We start from the raw sequence: 17,761 nt of genomic DNA, 5'->3' as shown, positions 1-17,761 counted from the left end.
TATTTTTAAATATATTTTCTCATGTGAAAAATATTTAATATAAGTAAGGTAGGAGGTGGTTGTCACTACAATGCACATTTTGTATGCAAATGCTTTTTCCTATGGTGATTAGGATGGACAGAAAAGGCTTCAGAAAGAAAGATTAATTTTGGGCTGGGGATGTGGCTCAAGCGGTAGCGCGCTCGCCTGGCATGCGTGCGGCCCAGGTTCAATCCTCAGCACCGCATACCAACAAAGATGTTGTGTCCGCCGAGAACTAAAAAAATAAATATTAAAAATTCTCTCTCTCTCTCTCTCTCTCTCTCTCTCTCTCTCTCTCTCTCTCTCTCCTCTCTCACTCTCTCTTTAAAAAAAAAGATTAATTTTACAGGTGTTCTCCTATTTGTTTGAGGGATGTCACTGAGCTCTAATGAATACCTTTCTTTAGGGAGGAGCAGGTATCCTGGTGAGCGCAGGCAGTACCCTCTTAAAGCCTTCAGTACCAAAAGGGAAGGCCAGCAGTGCTTTGGATTCCCAGAGGTAAATAATGAGAAGGGGAAAGAGGAAAGAAGAAGTTCAGGATAAAATGAAATAAGAGTGGAAAATGAGGGGGTAAAATGAGAAAGAACTGAAAAAAGAGGAAATAAATCCATATGATGAATATGAATATGATATGATGAATGTGAATATTTGTGAATGTTTCACTGCATTCTAAAGCGTTCCAGCACTCATCATGAGTAACAAACCAGCAATTACTTAAGTTTATATTTTCTACTTATACCATTTACTTTCCTACCTTCATATAGTCAGTTCTGTTGTAAGCAATCTTTTAAAAATTCAGATTTTCTCCAAAGTGATTGATATCAGGGAACATTTAAGCCCAAAATGTAAATTTCATGTTTATTTAAGCATAGTTTCAGTCACAAGAAACACTAAATCAAAGTAGAAAACTGCACCTAACTAAACAGAGCTCTACAGGAATACACAAAAAGCCTTCATGCCCTCCTTAAATACTTATCTGCCAGCTCCTCAGTTTACTTTGTGTTATGAGCCACATCTGATGTTATAGAAAATCTTCCTCCACCCCCTCACAGTAATGTACAAGCTACAATTCTTCATGCACTCTCACATAAGCAAACTACAGGTCTTTTCAAGATAAAATGCCATACTTAACTGTAGCATTTCTTAACAACTTAACATGCATAAAACTGTACTACTTGTTTTTATTAGTTTCCTGTTTTTCAGTGTTTCACAAATGAAATTTGTTAGTGTGCTCTTAATTCCATTGTTCCCCAATCCAGTGGTTTTTATTACACAATTTTGCATAGTACAGTGGTTTTTAGGAACACCTATGTCACATTATAACAGAACGGATTGTACTTTGTTTATAACTATACCCTGTCTCTACCCAGAATGTTATTTTTCTTGTTTCTTCCATTTAAAACACTGGCTACAGTCAGGTGCGGTGGTGCTCACCTGTAATCCCAGCAATTTAAGAGGCTGAGGCAGCAGGATCTCAAATTCAATGCCAGCCTGGGCAACTTAGCAAGACCCCATCTCAAAATAATAAAAGGGCCGAGGATGAAGCTCAGTAGTATAGCACTTGCCTAACATGTGAGGCCCCATTACTACAAGTAATAATAAAGTGTTGGTGGTGGTGGTAATAAATAAATCACTAGCTATATTCCAAGATCCTGTTTCAATGCTCCTTTAGGAGGAGTTTTTCCTTTATTCTGTAAGTAAAAAATAAGCTTTTCTCTTTTTCCCATTGCACGTAGTATGTCTGCCATCTCATTCTGTCTTGTAGTACATTAATGAGTGAGCATGTTGGTTTCCCTATTCTAAAGACAGGGACTCACCTTGTTCGAATTTGTCATGGCCTCTTCTAAAAACTGGATCTTGTTCTGAAGGGCATCTATCTGACCTCTTTTGGCTGTGATTTGCTTTTGCATTCCCATTGCCACTTTCATAGCTGGAAAAAAAAAAAAAAGGAAACTGTGCCTTAAAGATTCTATTGTTGAGAGGTCACTATAATTTGTACTGTAACTTGCTAATTTAGTCTGTGAGAAGTAAGATTCTCTGAGGTACCTGGGCAGTTTCAAGGAAAAGATTATGGAAAAAGGTCTTCAGGATTCACAGTATTGGGATATAACAATTTTTAGCAACTACTCAGAGATGCTGAGCTGGGAAAAATAGATATGAAGATGTTTTGCAGTTTCTTTGCTACTTGAATTAATTCAATTTTCCACATTTCCAATGGTAACAATAATACAAACCAACTCATACTTACACATAACTCATACTTACACATATAGGAAACAGATACATAAAAAGAGTCATATAAAGAATAATGTTTATTGTTTTTTACTAAAATGATTTTTATAGAAACATTTAAAATACCCACAAAAGACATCTACTATTAATGATCTTTTTAAAGATTTCAGTGATATCATAAACCATTTAATTTTCAGTCTCAGAGTTATGGTCATGCAATTGGAACTAGTAGTAGTCAAGTGTTCACCAGAAACATATATGTGATTATTTTAGGAAAACTCGTGGTAGAATGAAAATGTTCTAGATGGGTACAAGGCACAGAATATTTAAGACATGGTAGGACATTACAAATATAGGAAATTCAAAGTCAGAAGTCCCTATGTTTGTATGTTTGTGTGTGTATGTGTGTGTGTGTGTGTGTGTGTGTGTGTGTGTGTACGTACGTATGTTTCTTTTTTTAGGTCAGCTGAGGAAAGAAGTTTGGAAATGACACTGCTTTGAATCAAGTCTGGCTATAGCTTAAAGGTTAAAAAGAAAAAAGAAAATGTACTATTTGTTTAAAATAAGCAATCAGAAAGAATGAAAAACATGACTTCTCATTAACAAGATAATGTTTTACCACTAATCTGACAAAAACAGGGTTAATAAAGGCACAGTAAATTGATATTAATATATCAAAAGTCTTAACATTATTTGTTCACTACTTCAAAGAATTCTGGTCTGATTAAATGAATCATAGTTGGCCTTCGAACGTAATTTTCTCCAAAGATTTTTAATCAATTAAAACAAGCATTTGAAAACAAATACAAAGATTACCTAGGTAACTTAATAACTGTAACATGACTGGAGATGCCTTATGGGTGGAAGACCCCAAAGAGGCCTCTTTGACAACCTCTGGAAAATCTTACCATTTTTCTGTGTTAACTAGCAAAGAACCAAACTGCCAAGAACTACACAAAATATGGAGCACTTAAGATTTTGTGTGACATCTTTGGACATGAACTATAGTAATCTCTATATCATTCCAATTTTAGCATATATGCTGCCAAAGCACATATGAATCTTCTGACCTTAAAAAATATTGACAAGGGCTGGGGATGTGGCTCAAGCGATAGCGTGCTCGCCTGGCATGCATTCAGCCCGGGTTCGATCCTCAGCACCACATACAAACAAAGATGTTGTGTCCGCCGATAAACTAAAAAATAAATATTAAAATTCTCTCTCTCTCTCTAAAAAAAATATTGACAAAAAGAAAAATGCATACTTTAATTTGATAAATATTAGTTCTTATACCTGGTTAATAAATTCATACCAATAATGATATGAACATCATGAAAGAACACAAAACACTTAGTCTCATTAAGACAATGAGATACTCATTAATGTCATTAAGATAATAACTTATCTGGACCAGTATGGGCAGCAAGGTAAAAAAGTAAACAGATCTAGGGACCCCTCAGCAAGTAGTTCAATTGCCAGGATTCCTTCCCATTGTTATCACAGAGAAGAAATATAGAACTGCGAAGTAGTCATAGATCTAGAGTTTATGTAGATAATACACATGTGAAAAACAAGAGGTCAGGGGAAATGATCAGTAACTTGTATTTATATTCTTAAAGAGAACTGGCCAACATTTATAGACATTCAAATTAGTTAGGATTTATTGAAATACCACAGGAAAAGAAAGATTCAGATACTTTAGTGATTTCAAATACATTAGAGGTCATTAAGCACACAGCAATTTCCCTCAAAAAATTCCGCTTTAAAAAATTAAGCAGAACTACTCCTCCATAATATCCACCATTAATACCTATAGCTGTATATTTCTCAAACTATCTGGCACCATGAAAAGATGGTAGGCAATATATATGGGTTGATGTTTTAATAAAGCTAAACTAATATAATTAAAACAGAAGAAAAAGAAAAATATCTGGTAGAACATACCATGACCATCAGATCCTTCCATTGACTTTAGTGTATTTCTTGTTTGTTCTAGTTCAGACTGTGCAGATTTTAATTGCATTTTCAGTTTATTTGTAGTAGTTTCCATTTCTTCACTTTTGTTTCGAAAATTCCTTTTCAAGACTTCATAGTCCTCTATATAATACAATAATCAATAATACTGTTTACTTTTTTTCTATCAGGCTGATATGAAGGATATTTCATTTGCAATTAATGATCATAGAATTTTAGAGATTGGAAGTAAATTTATTTAATTATATCTTTATTTGTTAGAGAAATGATATATACATACAAAGGATCTATCAGACCCTTTTTAATCCGTTGAGTGGATCCTCTTCCATTATCCACTTAGTATTCACTGTGTTTATAATTAGCTCAGATCTATTTTATCTTAAAAACCTTCTATATACACCATTAACAGATTTCACCACCATCTGTAGGTAGATCAATCTCCATGAAACTATAAATAATCTGAGGCTCCCATGTATTTTTTTAAATTGACTACAATGTGTCTTTTTTCATTTTTGCAGTGTTGGGGATTGAATCCAGGGCCTTGCACATGCTAGGCAAGCACTCTACAACTAAGTTATATTGCCAGTTTTATCTTTTGTGTGTGGTGGAGGGGATACATTGAACCCAGGGTGCTCTGCTCTACCACTGAGCTATACCCCCAGCCCTTCTTAATTTTATTTTGAGACAGGGTCTTGCTAAATCTCTGAGGCTGGCCTTGAATTTGCAATCTTCCTGCTTTAGCCTCCTGAGTAACTGGGATTATAGGTGTGTGTCACCAGGCACAGCTCTGTCTTATCTTTTTCTTTCATATCTACTAAGTTACCTGGTACAAGTTCATCTTTTTCTAAATTAGAAAATACACATTCATCCATCTATTTATTATATTTATGCATTAATGTATGATATAGATTTATTTACAAAGGGAACAAGATCAATCTCCATCTATCCAGACATCTCAGTGGAGAGGTCCCAGTGCCACCCCAAACTACTTGCCTCCCACTGACTACATCTCAGGATTTTTGTCCTCAAGCCTGTCCTTCCATAGGTTCCTCCTGCAGTTGTTACTATTATCCCAATACTATAAACTAAAAACCCAAAAGTAGACTCAACCCCCAATCACTAAGTCCTGTTGATCCAACCACCAAAAATATTCTTAATTCTTTAATCTTCTTCCATTCTCACTGTCACTTCCTTTGTTGGAGTCCTCATCATATTTACTAAGACCATTGCAAAGTCCCCCTTAACTGACTGGTCTGTCTCATTAGCCGTGTCATTCCTGAATTTACCTGCTGATGTGGTCTTGTAAAATCTGATGACAATAATCTTCAATTTAATATCTTTTGCTGGTTCCATGCTGTCTAGCTCTACCTATTTATTCTGCCTCATTTCTTAGCCTGTATTCCTTTCTACTTTTGCTCCAACTGATACTTCTGAGATCACATTATGTTATTCATGCCTTCATGCTTTTATGTTCTCTCTGTTTGGCATGTCCTTCTACCACTTTCATCTACCAAATTCCTTTCCCTCTTTCAAACTCAACATAGATGTGACTTCCTTTAGGAGGCAAATTCTCTATTCTTTGTGCTACCTCTGCATCCAGCACATTTCCACTGTGGGGAGTTTCTAGTCTAGTGGGGAGTTTCTAGGACCTAACATAGGTTTCAAGAACCTATCACAGTGTCTGGCATAATAAATGCTCAGTAGTTACTGTGTGTGTGTGTGTGTGTGTGTGTGTGTGTGTGTGTGTGTAGTACATGATACTGTATCACACAGTCAGAAGCTGGAGTGTTTCATTGCTTAATGTAAGGCCTTGGATTTTTCCTGTCAATAAATCTGCATAAATCTATTTATAATTCACATTCATTATTAAAGCTGTAATCGAGCTATGTCACTCAAAGAATTCAACATTTCCACCTCCATAAAAACAAACTGAGCAAATAATATGATTTATGAAGAACACCTGTCTTCCTTCTAAAAGTTTGGAATCTAGATACCTTGCCCATCTCTTGGAAACTCAGTGCAGAATTTCCTGGACTCTTAGGGTTGAATAATGTTAATAGTTAGTGAGCATGAGATGTGGAAGCTCTTCATGGAGAATTATGGGGATTTTAGCCATGAGTAAGTTCAATGGGGCAGCACAACCCTCTGTATTTGAGAAGTGACATGGCCACCCTTCTTTCACAATTGTGCTAGGGTCACATTGGACTTGACAGCATCCCTATATTTTAGTAGAATTCAAACTCAAATGACATACCTGAAAGACTGTTCAATTCATTCCTACTCATCTTCACCTCATTTAATAATTGATCTCTCTCTTGTTTGATGTCCTTCACTGCACGGAGCCGCTCAGAGCCTGCATTCACGAGCTTCACCTTTTCCAGTTCTAGGTCACTTACTCTGGCTTCAAGCTCCCGGATCTTGGCATCTTTTTTATCTTTTAAAATCTAAATACATGACAAATATGAAGGATAGAGAAAGAAATAAAAATTATGTGCATATTAACTAGAAATATCATTAATATTCTGTCTGCATTTAGTATTTTTAGAATTATTTTTAGGATGCTAAATTTGTATTTTATTATAAAGCATCAATAGTAAGTGGGGAAAAAAGGAATATTTCACTGTTCTTTTAAAACTAAATGTCAATTCTCCAGTTTCACTTGCCACAATTTTTCATTATTTCTACTATGGTTTGTTAAAAAGTTATGTATTGAGAGGCTGGGGTTGTAGCTCAGTGGTTAAGCACTTGTCTTGCATGTGTGATGCACTGGGTTCAATCATCAGCACCACATAAAAAATCAATACAATAAAGATATTATGTCCATCTACAACTTAAAAAAATCTTTTAAAAAGTACGTATTGAGCACCTAGTTTGAGGAAGTTGACCTTTTACATGTTAGGGACCTAGGAATGGGGTCAGGACTCAGGGAAAGTGAGTGAGGCCACAGATGTGGACCTCCAACTAAAGCACCTGACTTGCCTTATCTAGTCCTGGCCCTTGATACCAGGAACAACCAAACAATGACTCTGTCCTCACATCCTCCTCTAGTGAGGAAAGACTAACAGAAAACAAACATTTACTATGTCAGATAAAGAAGTGACAAGAATAAGAAAAGAGGGTGCAGACTTTGCTTTATTCTCTTAGCCATTAGCAGAACTCTGAGTTCTATTAGTCCTTTCAAAGATTTATCAAGCCTAGGGTTGGTCTTGTGAACCCTGATACCTTTGGTCAGGAAAGACCTCACTGATGACATGACACCTGAGTAGAATCTTCAAAGTGATAAGAGAGCAAGTCACATAGGTAAGCTGGGGGAGAGTCCCAGTCCCCAGCAAGGCCATCAGTATGGCTGAAGGGAAGTGAACTAGGAGTGAAGTAGGAGATGAGGTCAGATAGGGAACCATGGTAAGATCCAGTTGGCCTTAGAGGCAAGGTAAGGATTTGCATTTAGTGGACAGGACTAGCCTAGATCAGTCCAAGTAAATAAATGCCATCTGAAAAACAATTTACTTTATCGGGTCATCATATTGTCCTTCCAGGTAAGGCCTAATGGCCTTAACATGTTAAGTCCCATTGTCCCAGATATGGGACACATACAAAAACTTAAATTGAGCAACAAATGTGCCACTTAAGGTAACTTTTGAAACAAATATTATGTTTGGAGTTTTATTCTTTTGAGAAAATAATAGGTGAGTTAGTAGAGTGAAAAATATATATTTCACATATATTATTAATAATATATATTATGTATATTTCACATATTTGTATGTATATGAAAAATATATAAAGCATAAATAAGCTCTAGATTATGATTTTCAAACTATTTTAGTTCACCTGAGTCAATTTCATTGAAATATTCACACAGAATTAAAGACTTGGGATTTAATGGATATTATGGTTTGGATATGAGGTGTCCTCCCAAAGCCCCTGTTAATGCAGGAATGTTCAGAAGTAAAATGGTTGAGTTGTGAGAATTGTAACATAATCAGTCCATCTTAGTTTGAGCAGACTGACTGGGTGGGCATGTGGGGCATGGCTGGAGGAGATGGGTCACTAGGGGTATGTTCTGGAATAGTGTGTCCTTCCTGTGGTTTCTCGCCCTCTCTCACTCTCTCTGCTTTCTGACCTCACCACAAACTAACCATCTTTCTTCTACTGGGAGCTTCCCCCATGATTGCTACCTCATCTTGATCCCAGAGCAATGGAATCAGCCATCTGTGGACTGAGACCTCTGAAACTGTGAGCCCTAAAGAAACTTTTCGTCCTCTAAGTTGTTCTTGTCAGGCATTTTGGTCACAGCAATGCAAAACTGACTCAAATAATAAGTTAAGTATAATACGATTCAAGCCAATATAATATAACTGTGATAACAGTGTAGATGTGGAGGCTGATACTGTATTTGAACAGTAAACACACTACAAGCATTTAGCTGATGCAAAAAGGATCACTGGGGTACTCCAGGCTTATTTCACCGCCCCCCTGTAATGGGCTTGAAAAGTGAAGGCCCTAAAAGGGCTACCTGGATCACTGCCTAGCCTGTTCTGGTAAATGACATATGAAATGCTGCTGGCCTCAGAGGATGAGGGAGGGGAGAGCTCTCCCTGGGGCACCCTGAGGCATCACAACACATCCTAGGCATGTGCCACTCCTCTTCTACCTCTTAAACCAGGTGATAACATTTGATTCTTTCTCCATCATCTAAGAAAGGGTCCAGCTTTGAGCAGCCATGGTGATTAGGAGAAGGCTCATTCTGCTTCTCTGTTGTCCATGTGTACAGTACCCAGTCTAAAGAGGTGAGAGAAACCGCAGTTTTTAGGGCTACAACTCCCCTTCCTTTCCCCATTTGACCGTGGAGGGAAATGGATGATGCATTAGAGCTTCAGTGTTTGACTTACAGCCTTTGCATCCATGTGAAATTCTTTTCACCAAGGAACTCTCCGCTGTTCTAGCTAGCTATATGGGAAGATTGGTTTCAATCTCTCCAACCCACTTCTGTGTACTGATGTCACCTAATCTACTTCTAACATTGCCATTTTCATGTCACCCCTCTTCTCCACCTAAAACCCTTACCAACTCCCACACCACCTCCAGGCTAATCTAGACTCAGCTTCACTTTCTTTGCTTCAGTGCCTTGCTTCCTCCTCTCTGCCTAGTCTCTTCCCATTTCAAGTCCCTACCTCTCTGACACTTTGATCAGCAATTCTGCTCATGGTGATCCACACTCCACTGAAGTACTAACATAGGTTTTGACTTGTGCTCTTCTGGAAGCTTGTTCAGAAACATTAAGGCTCAAGCCCAGTTTTAGACCTAATGATTCAGAAATTCTACAGTGGGGCCCAGCAGCCTGCCTTTTACAGGTTTCCAGGGGATTCTGGCTGAGCAGTAATACCTACTCATATACTGTCTAGGATCAATTCTTAAAGCAGCGCTGCCTTCCAGCAAGTTATTTAATCTTTGTGTCTCAGTTTCATCATCTGTGGGGTAGGATAATAATAGTGCCTCCATCATAAGGATTAAATTGATTACATCTTTAGAATTTCAGACTCAGTGGGATTTTTCCATTTGTCAATTTAACCACACTAGCAATTTATCTTCCTAGGCAAGAAGATGGGACAATCATCTCTTCTCCCTAAATATGTTCTATCCTGCATGCAAACCTGTCCTAAAGTTTTCACTGTAAGGTTACCATTGAAAAATGATAAGCCTGAATCTCCTCAACCCACACTCCCATGATATACTGCCTTGCAGGCACGGAGGCAACAGGACCAAGAAACCGTGGTCTGTAACCTCTGAAACAGTGACTCCAAATAAATTTTTCCTCAGTTGTTTTTCTCAGAAATTTTGTCATAGTGATAAAAAGATGATTAACATAAGGGACAGAGTACAATAGAGGTTTTTCCGAGTGCAGATATCCTTCAGCATCATGAGGCTTTGGTTTTGGGACCACCCTCAGATACCAAAATCCTTGGATACTCAAATCTCTGATATAAAATGCATAAAATTTGTGCGCATTCTCTATAGACTTCAAATAATCTCCAGAAGGCTTATAATACCCAATACAATGTAAATGCTATGTAGGCAGTTGATATACTGTAATGTTCAGGGAATAATGAAAATAAAAAGTCTATGTTCAGTTAAAAAAATGAGAAAAGAAATGAAGAAAAGAAAAAGAAAAATGATAAGTCTGTATGTGTCCCTTTCATGGTGAGTTTGGCTATTTAAAAAATATAATCAATATAAGCTTAAGCAATAGAAAAGTCTAAACTGTTATGTAATTAATTATTTCCTTAATATAGATAATAATCTATTGCTGGTTCTATTTTTAGAATGAGGAAAAGGAAGCACCTAAAGTTTGTTGTTTCTTATTACCAAGTCAGAGCCTTGCTAAGTTGCTAAAGGCTGGCCTTCAACTTTGAATTCTCCTGTCTCAGACTCCTAAGTCATAGAGATTATAGATGTATAACACTACACTTAGCCAACCATTTTAAATTTTGATAAATATTTACTAAGGATCTTCTGGGAGACAAGGCAAAGTGACACAGGGAAGGAAAAACAAAGATGAATAAGATGTGCACCCTGCTTTAGGAAGCCTATAGTTTGGTAAGGGAAAAAAGACCATTGTCTCTTTTTGAACACACATTTAAACACACACATACACACATACATGTAGCACAATATAGAACGTGATAATCCAGGTTAGAACAGGAACAAGTAATGTATTATAAAGGTCAGAAAGAAAATGGAATGGGAGAAGGAATTAATACTTGCTGAACACCTTATATAGGCCAAGATCTAGGCTAAGCCCTTGATATATATCTTCTGATGTAAGACTAATAGCAACCAAATAAAGTTGTTGGTATCTCTTTTGTTTTTGTGTTTTGTTTTGTTTAACAGACACAGATGCTGATATTCAGTGAACAGTCCAATGTTACACAATTATTAAGTGCTGGTAGATGATATTCAAACTTAGGCCTGTCTGAAAAGGGAGACAATATCAAACTATGGCATCAGAGTAGGTGATTTTTTTTTTTTTTGGTACTTGTGATTCTGAATCATTTGGGGGATATACACTCCTTTGGAATCTGATAAAAGTATGATCCTTTTCTCAAAAAAATACACACAGACACAAATCCTTTCTATTTCAGAAGATCCACAGTCAACAAGAACCCCTTTTTCAATAAATTAGGTTGTATTTCCTTACAAGAAAGAAGAGATTTCAGAAGTTAAGCCAACAAAAAATACCATACAGACCTTAAATTCCTGTAGTTCCAGTCTCCTATCATTAATCTCTTTCTCCAGCTGAGCCTTTTCGACTTGCATAGCACCAGCAGTCCTTCCATGCTGGCCCACCAACTGTGTCATGTTTTCAATTTGCTGGCGCAAAATTTCAATCACCTTGTCCTTCTCTGCCATCTGCAGCTTTAGAGCCTCACATTCCGTCTGCACATTTCTGAGGTGATCTCCTTCATTTTTCAAGTGCTGTAGTTCCTGCAATTTCAAGTCCACCCGGGAGCGGAGCTTTGTGATCTCTGCATTGGTAGCCTCGATGGCTCGCTCTTTTTCTTGGAGGGAAGCTGTCAGATCAGACACTGTCCTCTCTGAGCTCTCCAGAGTCATTTTCTTGGCCGTCAGCTCTTCCACTACTTTGCGGAGCATCTCTTTGGTGGATTCGAGCTGAGCAGTCAAGGAGGACACTTTCTCTAGACTCTCATTCTTCCCCTGAATCGCTGCCATCTGATTGTTAAAGAAAAGAGAGTTTCCTGGATTTGGGAGGATAGGTATGGGCAACCTCAGGATCTGTAACAATTTAACTCAAAATCATGGTTTGGATAAAGTGTGATTTACTAATTCAAATAATTTTCTGTCAGAACCCCAGGTTGACAGTACGTGTAAGACCTACGAGTGTGTTAGACAAGGTGGAGAGGCCTTAAATAAGGATGTTTCTCAGTAATAGATTTCCAGGAAAGAAGGGTTGGAAATTCCTCTGAGGATGCTTTCTATACTATTCTAGATTAAGGTAACACTGGTGATGAGGGGAAGGGCAGTAAGTGATGATAACTGCCCTTATTTTCTATTTTGCTCCAGCCTTCCCTTAATTTGAGGGGAAAAGGAATAATGGTTTTAAATGGCTTTTATCCAATACACATTCACATTCTCTGGCCCTTATGTGGAAAAGGTAAGATTATAACTTCCAATTGGTTCTTCTATCTTTCTTCTAGATGAAATTAAGCCAGAGAATAGGGAAATTACTTTCCCTGGGGTCTAAGCCAAGATGGATCACTTTGTTTACTTTCACACTTTGAGAAATTTACACATTGTGGGGTACTTTTTATGTCTCTGAGGAAGTAACTGGAATTTGAATTGAAAATACACAGCTATTAAGAGAGCAGTCCACATCTTGCTACTAGTGCATTGCAATGGTGCACACCCATCAGTCTCAATCAGGGGAGGCAGGGATGAAGGGAAAATCTCGTTTGAGGGAAAAGCAAAAACAAACCAACAAAAAAATCTGTTGTAAACCTTCAACCCTGCTAGTCCTCAATATTTCCTGATAGCTTGAGCTTTTCTGTAGTAGAAGTTAAGTAATTATTAGGTTACCAATTTCTTGGTGAAAATAAAAAGGTAGTTGTAATGGAGTTCAATTTTTCACCAATATACAAAGGAGATAAAGTCTAACATATTTGACAAGTGGTCAAAATATGGAAATAAATACCAGGTTTTTAAAAATTGCTCATAGAATCCATAGTTTTATTTTAGAGCTATTTTAGGCCCATTTATAAAAGAAGAAAACTGCACCAGTAGACATAAAATACATTCTTCCCCCAGCAGAGACCACCTGGTGGGGCACAGCTTGAATGCTCTGACCTGCCGCTCCATCTGGCCCTGACACTCGCTCTTCATGGCCTTGAGCAGGGCCTCCAGGCGCTGCACCTCCATGTTCCTGTCATCCAGCTCACGACGAAGGTGGTCAATGGTGATGCTATTGCCCGTGTCTCGGTCCCACAGCCGTTTGTTCTGCTCCTTCTCCAGACTCAGCTCCTTCTCCCTCTTGTGCAGGTCTGCCTAAAAGAGTGAGGAATGTGCTGGGTTGGAGATATAGCTCAGTGGCAGAACATTTGCCCAGTATGTGGGAGGCTCTGGGTTCAGTCCCCAGTACCATAGACAGGCAGACAAACACACACACACAACCAAAGAAATAAGAATGCATGTTCTCCCCTCCTCTACCTGGTATTAAATAATTAAAATGTAACTCTTTTGTTTTTGGAGTTATATCATTTGAAAAACATTTGATCTTTGGAATCTGATTCCTTTTTAATAGCTTGATCAAGTGTGATTATTTTCTCAAAAAATAAGTTAATGTTTTGCTTACCTAAAATATTTGGCATTACAAGGGCTATGGGTGTAGCTCACTGGAAGAGCTCTGTGTTTAGCATGCTTGTGGCCTTGGATTCAATATCCAGCACCACACAAACACATAAAAAAAATAGCATTACAAATTGATTTCAAGGAAGTAGACTTCAAATAATATATACTGCAAAGGAAATTACAATAGATTTTAAAAGTCATCCTGTGTTTTAGTCTTGAATTTTATAACAAAACTTGATTATTTCACATCAAGTGTGCTCCTGCAATAAAGAAATGCTCAAAATATTAAAGAATATGGCAGAATAGAGCATCTGGACTGTGAATAGAATGACCTCTTTTCAGTCACTCAGAAAAATACACAGTGGGGGCTAGGGATGTGGCTTAAGCCGTAGCGCGCTCGCGTGGCATGCGCGGCTGGGTTCGATCCTCAGCACCACATAAAAAAAAAATAAAATAAAGATGTTGTGTCCACCAAAAACTAAAAAATAAATATTAAAAAACTCTCTCTCTCTTTAAAAAAAGAAAAAAAGAAAAATACACAGTGAGTGTTTACTGTTTCCAAATATCTATACTGAATATGAGGAACAAAGGCACACTGCAAAGGATTTATCACCCAAAAGGAAGATGACAGACACATAAACACTCAAAAAGAAGTGATTTTCATTATAGACAAATAAGTTATATCAGAGAGAATTTCACTAAAGGAATAGAAATGTTTCAGAAAGATCTGAGTTAGAATTTGAGAACACCTTGGAGATACAAAGATGAGGAAGAAAAAACAGGGAGGGGGCATATGCAATTTGGGGGGAAGACTGAGTAGAGAGGGTCTTGCCAAGTTTCTGAGGGCATTGCTAAGTTGTTGAGGCTGATCTCAACTTGTGATCCTTCTGCCTGCTGAGGAGTCACTGGAATTACAGGCATGTGTGACCACGCCCAGCATTCTCCAAGATAGGGGAGCATTAGGAAACATCCAACAGGATTCTCCCACAGTGTAGTGTTCCTGGCACACATTTGTCAGTTCCACAGTCTATCACCCCTGTCAGTGCAGAAAGGATGATGGCTTTGCCAGCAGAGCATGATGCCCTAGCATGGGGCTTGACAGGGAGAGAAATTTATTCTGCTGTACCACTGATACCACACAAAGGAGCCTGGGACATTTCCTTTCCTAGATAGTTCAACCTACAGTACCTCTAACAGATAGACTGCTTCACTACTATCACAATCCTACTGCCAGTTTCTTTTTCTAAAAATCCCCTCTCTCTGAACATCCATTCAAAATTTCTACAGACAAAATTTGTATATGTTTGATATTTACTTTTAAAATGAACACTTAATACTACTTCAACTTAGTAGAATACAGTTCTAATTAAAAGACTGTGGCTGGTGGGTTGGGGCTGTGGCTCAGTGGTAGAGTGCTTGCCTGGCATGGGTGAAGCACTGGGTCAATTCTCAGCACCACATATAAATAAATTAATTAAATAAAGGTCCATTGACAACTAAAAATAAATAAATGAAAAAGACTGGCTGCTTGAAGATCCCTATTTCCCTACACAATAATAGCTCTGCTTAAAAAAAATTAAAGTACACAGAACATTGTTTTACATACAACATGTGATCTGATAGTCTATTATGTGTGTACAATATTTTGTAAAATTTATGATTTTATAAAGAAAACTAGTTTTTAAAGATATTTTGAGGAAAAATTTCCCAGAATCAATCTTATTCATATTTTAGAGCATAATCTTACCAATAGCTTTTGAAGTTGATCATCCAAATTTCCAGATTCCTGACTGAACTGATCCCGTTCTGTACGTGCTTCAGTGAGCTCAGAGTTGGCAAGGACTAATTGCTTCTCCAGATCTTCTATCTAAAAGAAGAACATAAATCAGTCTGACTATGCCAGTGAGTCATAAAAAACAAACATGATCTTTGGAAAGCAAACAGCATTATGTTGAGGGCAAATATAAGTTTATTGTGATAAGTTTTTCAAAGTTTTCTAAGTTTAGGATTTATGCAGAATTAATCAGGAAAATCAGATAAGACAAAATATTTGGTACTGTTTGGTTTGGGCATTATCTATAATACTCCTCTCGTATTCATACTACTCAGACTTTATGTTCTGTCAAGATATGTTCTGTAATTTGGTATTTAAGGAAGCTTGCTGTGGTACAGATAGCATGCTGGTTGCTACACAAATGAACTGTATTATACTTACAAGAGCTATTTTGTTTTAGAATATCAGTTTCAATACTAAAAAACACTGAAAATAAAATAATGAATGATAGATATTATAGCTATTGTCATCATTATATAGTTACCATATTTTGAAAGTTTGGCCAAATATATATATTTTATTACAGTTAAAAATTGATTTAACCATTTTAATCCTCATTCTCTTCAACTATAAAATGGGGTTAATGGTACCAGTTTTAAAGATTGTAATATGCATATATTTTTTTTCTCACAGTCAGGGTAGCTGTTTGATCTATTTAGTAGAGAGAAAAATTTATTCCATTGTACCACTGGTAGCAAACAAAGGGGCACCAAACATTTTATTTCCTCAAGTCCTCAGCTTGTATTACCTCAATGGAGGACAGAGGCTGCCTGACTATTAATAATGTTTCTAAAGCTCTGAACTTCTGGGCGTAGCATACAGCATCATCTAAGCCGATTATCTGACTAGGAGACTCAAGATTTGGATTTTAAATGAGCCACACATACCACAACTTAGATAATAAAATATTAAAATAATGAAAATATATTGATACTTATTGTTAGATAGCATACCTGACCTCTAGCAATGATATATCCACAATATTATTTTACTATCTACTTTCTTGTGATAAGAAATCTTTCATATCTGTATAAGCGTTCTGTATTTCTTCCTACTTCTAAAGCATCTATTCATTAGACTTCCAAATCTACTATGTCAAGAATGAAACTTAGTTTGAGATAATGAACTATGCTTAAAACTCTCTATCTAGAGAACATATGACCAACACAAACTTTTTTGGATGACTTTCTAGTTTATTTTTACTTGCATTTATTAACTGAACATACATTCAAAAACATTATATATACATATTTTTGCAACCATTTATTTGATACATAATAAGCATGAATACATATGGTATATTTCTATAAACATATTAACATGTATATAAGACTATCAAACAGTTTTATATTTACCTGTAGTATATTATAGCCTACAGGGATCAGGATACAGATTTAATATTACATTGAATATATTTTTAAACTGATGTTACATTGATTATATATCATATATAAAAATGTATTTCACAAGATGAGGTACAGATAAAATACTATTGATTAAAATATGTACCTAGACTCTAATAATCCCATAAAGAAGTACTCGGGGCTGGGGATGTAGCTCAATGGTAGAGCCCTGAGTTCAATTCTCAGCACCACACACAAAAAAGTTACTTTTTACTCTTATAATCCTTTGAAGACATATATAGTTCACACACACACACACACACACACACACACACACACACACTTAGTCTCAAAAGCATAACTCCATAGCATAAGTAACTTCTTGAGAAAACAATGAATGAATAATACCAGTTAACATCATCTCTTCAATTTTATCATTAGTAGGGAAGACCAGCACACAGTTGGTAAAGATATTAAGATTTAGGTTTGGCTGAGATATAGCTCAGTGGTTAAAAACTGGCCTAGCATGTATGAGGCCCTTGGTTCAATGCCCAACACCACAAAATAATAACAAAAAGAATATTTTCGCAAAGAACCACAAACTTGTCCTATCACACAGTTACCATATTTCCCTGGCAAGATATGGACAAACAAACATGATCCAAGAGGCAGTTAAGATCACATTAAGAGTCAAAACACCTTAGGTTCTCATCCTCTGTCACATAACTTCTCTATCTCAAGTTTTTTCACATATAATTTGAAAAGAAAGTCCAGATGATCTCATGTTCCTTTCAGTTCTGTTTCTAATACTTTTTACACAAGAATAATAATATCATTTGAAGTTCTTTATTTTCCACTTGTCTTTTGAGCTATAAATTCAATACTTTTAATGTGAGTTAATCATGTGACTAAAGCACATATTTTCTACTCCTAGCTTGGCATAAACTGTTTCTGTCCTTGGGCAATGTGTGCTTTACAAGTTCAAATTAAAATT

The 17,761-nt window shown here is 36.7% G+C and overlaps 1 protein-coding gene and 1 pseudogene across 3 annotated transcripts in view; both read right to left on the bottom strand.

Moving 5' to 3' along the window:
- The window catches only part of Ccdc158 (coiled-coil domain containing 158), a 72,567-nt gene that overhangs the window by 37,562 nt on the left and 17,244 nt on the right, over nt 1–17,761 (bottom strand). For all 3 annotated transcript variants that reach the window (XM_077803490.1, XM_026413680.2, XM_026413682.2), the window contains exons 8-13: nt 15,338–15,457; nt 13,090–13,287; nt 11,476–11,958; nt 6,482–6,671; nt 4,198–4,350; nt 1,839–1,951 (exon numbers count right to left, since the gene is read on the bottom strand). In XM_077803490.1, the coding sequence (XP_077659616.1) occupies nt 1,839–1,951; nt 4,198–4,350; nt 6,482–6,671; nt 11,476–11,958; nt 13,090–13,287; nt 15,338–15,457 (1,257 nt within the window). The remainder of the gene's footprint in view (nt 1–1,838; nt 1,952–4,197; nt 4,351–6,481; nt 6,672–11,475; nt 11,959–13,089; nt 13,288–15,337; nt 15,458–17,761) is intronic.
- On the bottom strand, nt 3,209–3,307 carry LOC113200300 (U6 spliceosomal RNA; annotated as a pseudogene).

This window comes from Urocitellus parryii, chromosome 10, assembly GCF_045843805.1.
Source record: "Urocitellus parryii isolate mUroPar1 chromosome 10, mUroPar1.hap1, whole genome shotgun sequence".
NCBI lineage: Eukaryota > Metazoa > Chordata > Mammalia > Rodentia > Sciuridae > Urocitellus > Urocitellus parryii.
Note: the sequence above shows the minus strand (reverse complement) of the source record. Positions and strands in the feature narration are given on the sequence as shown.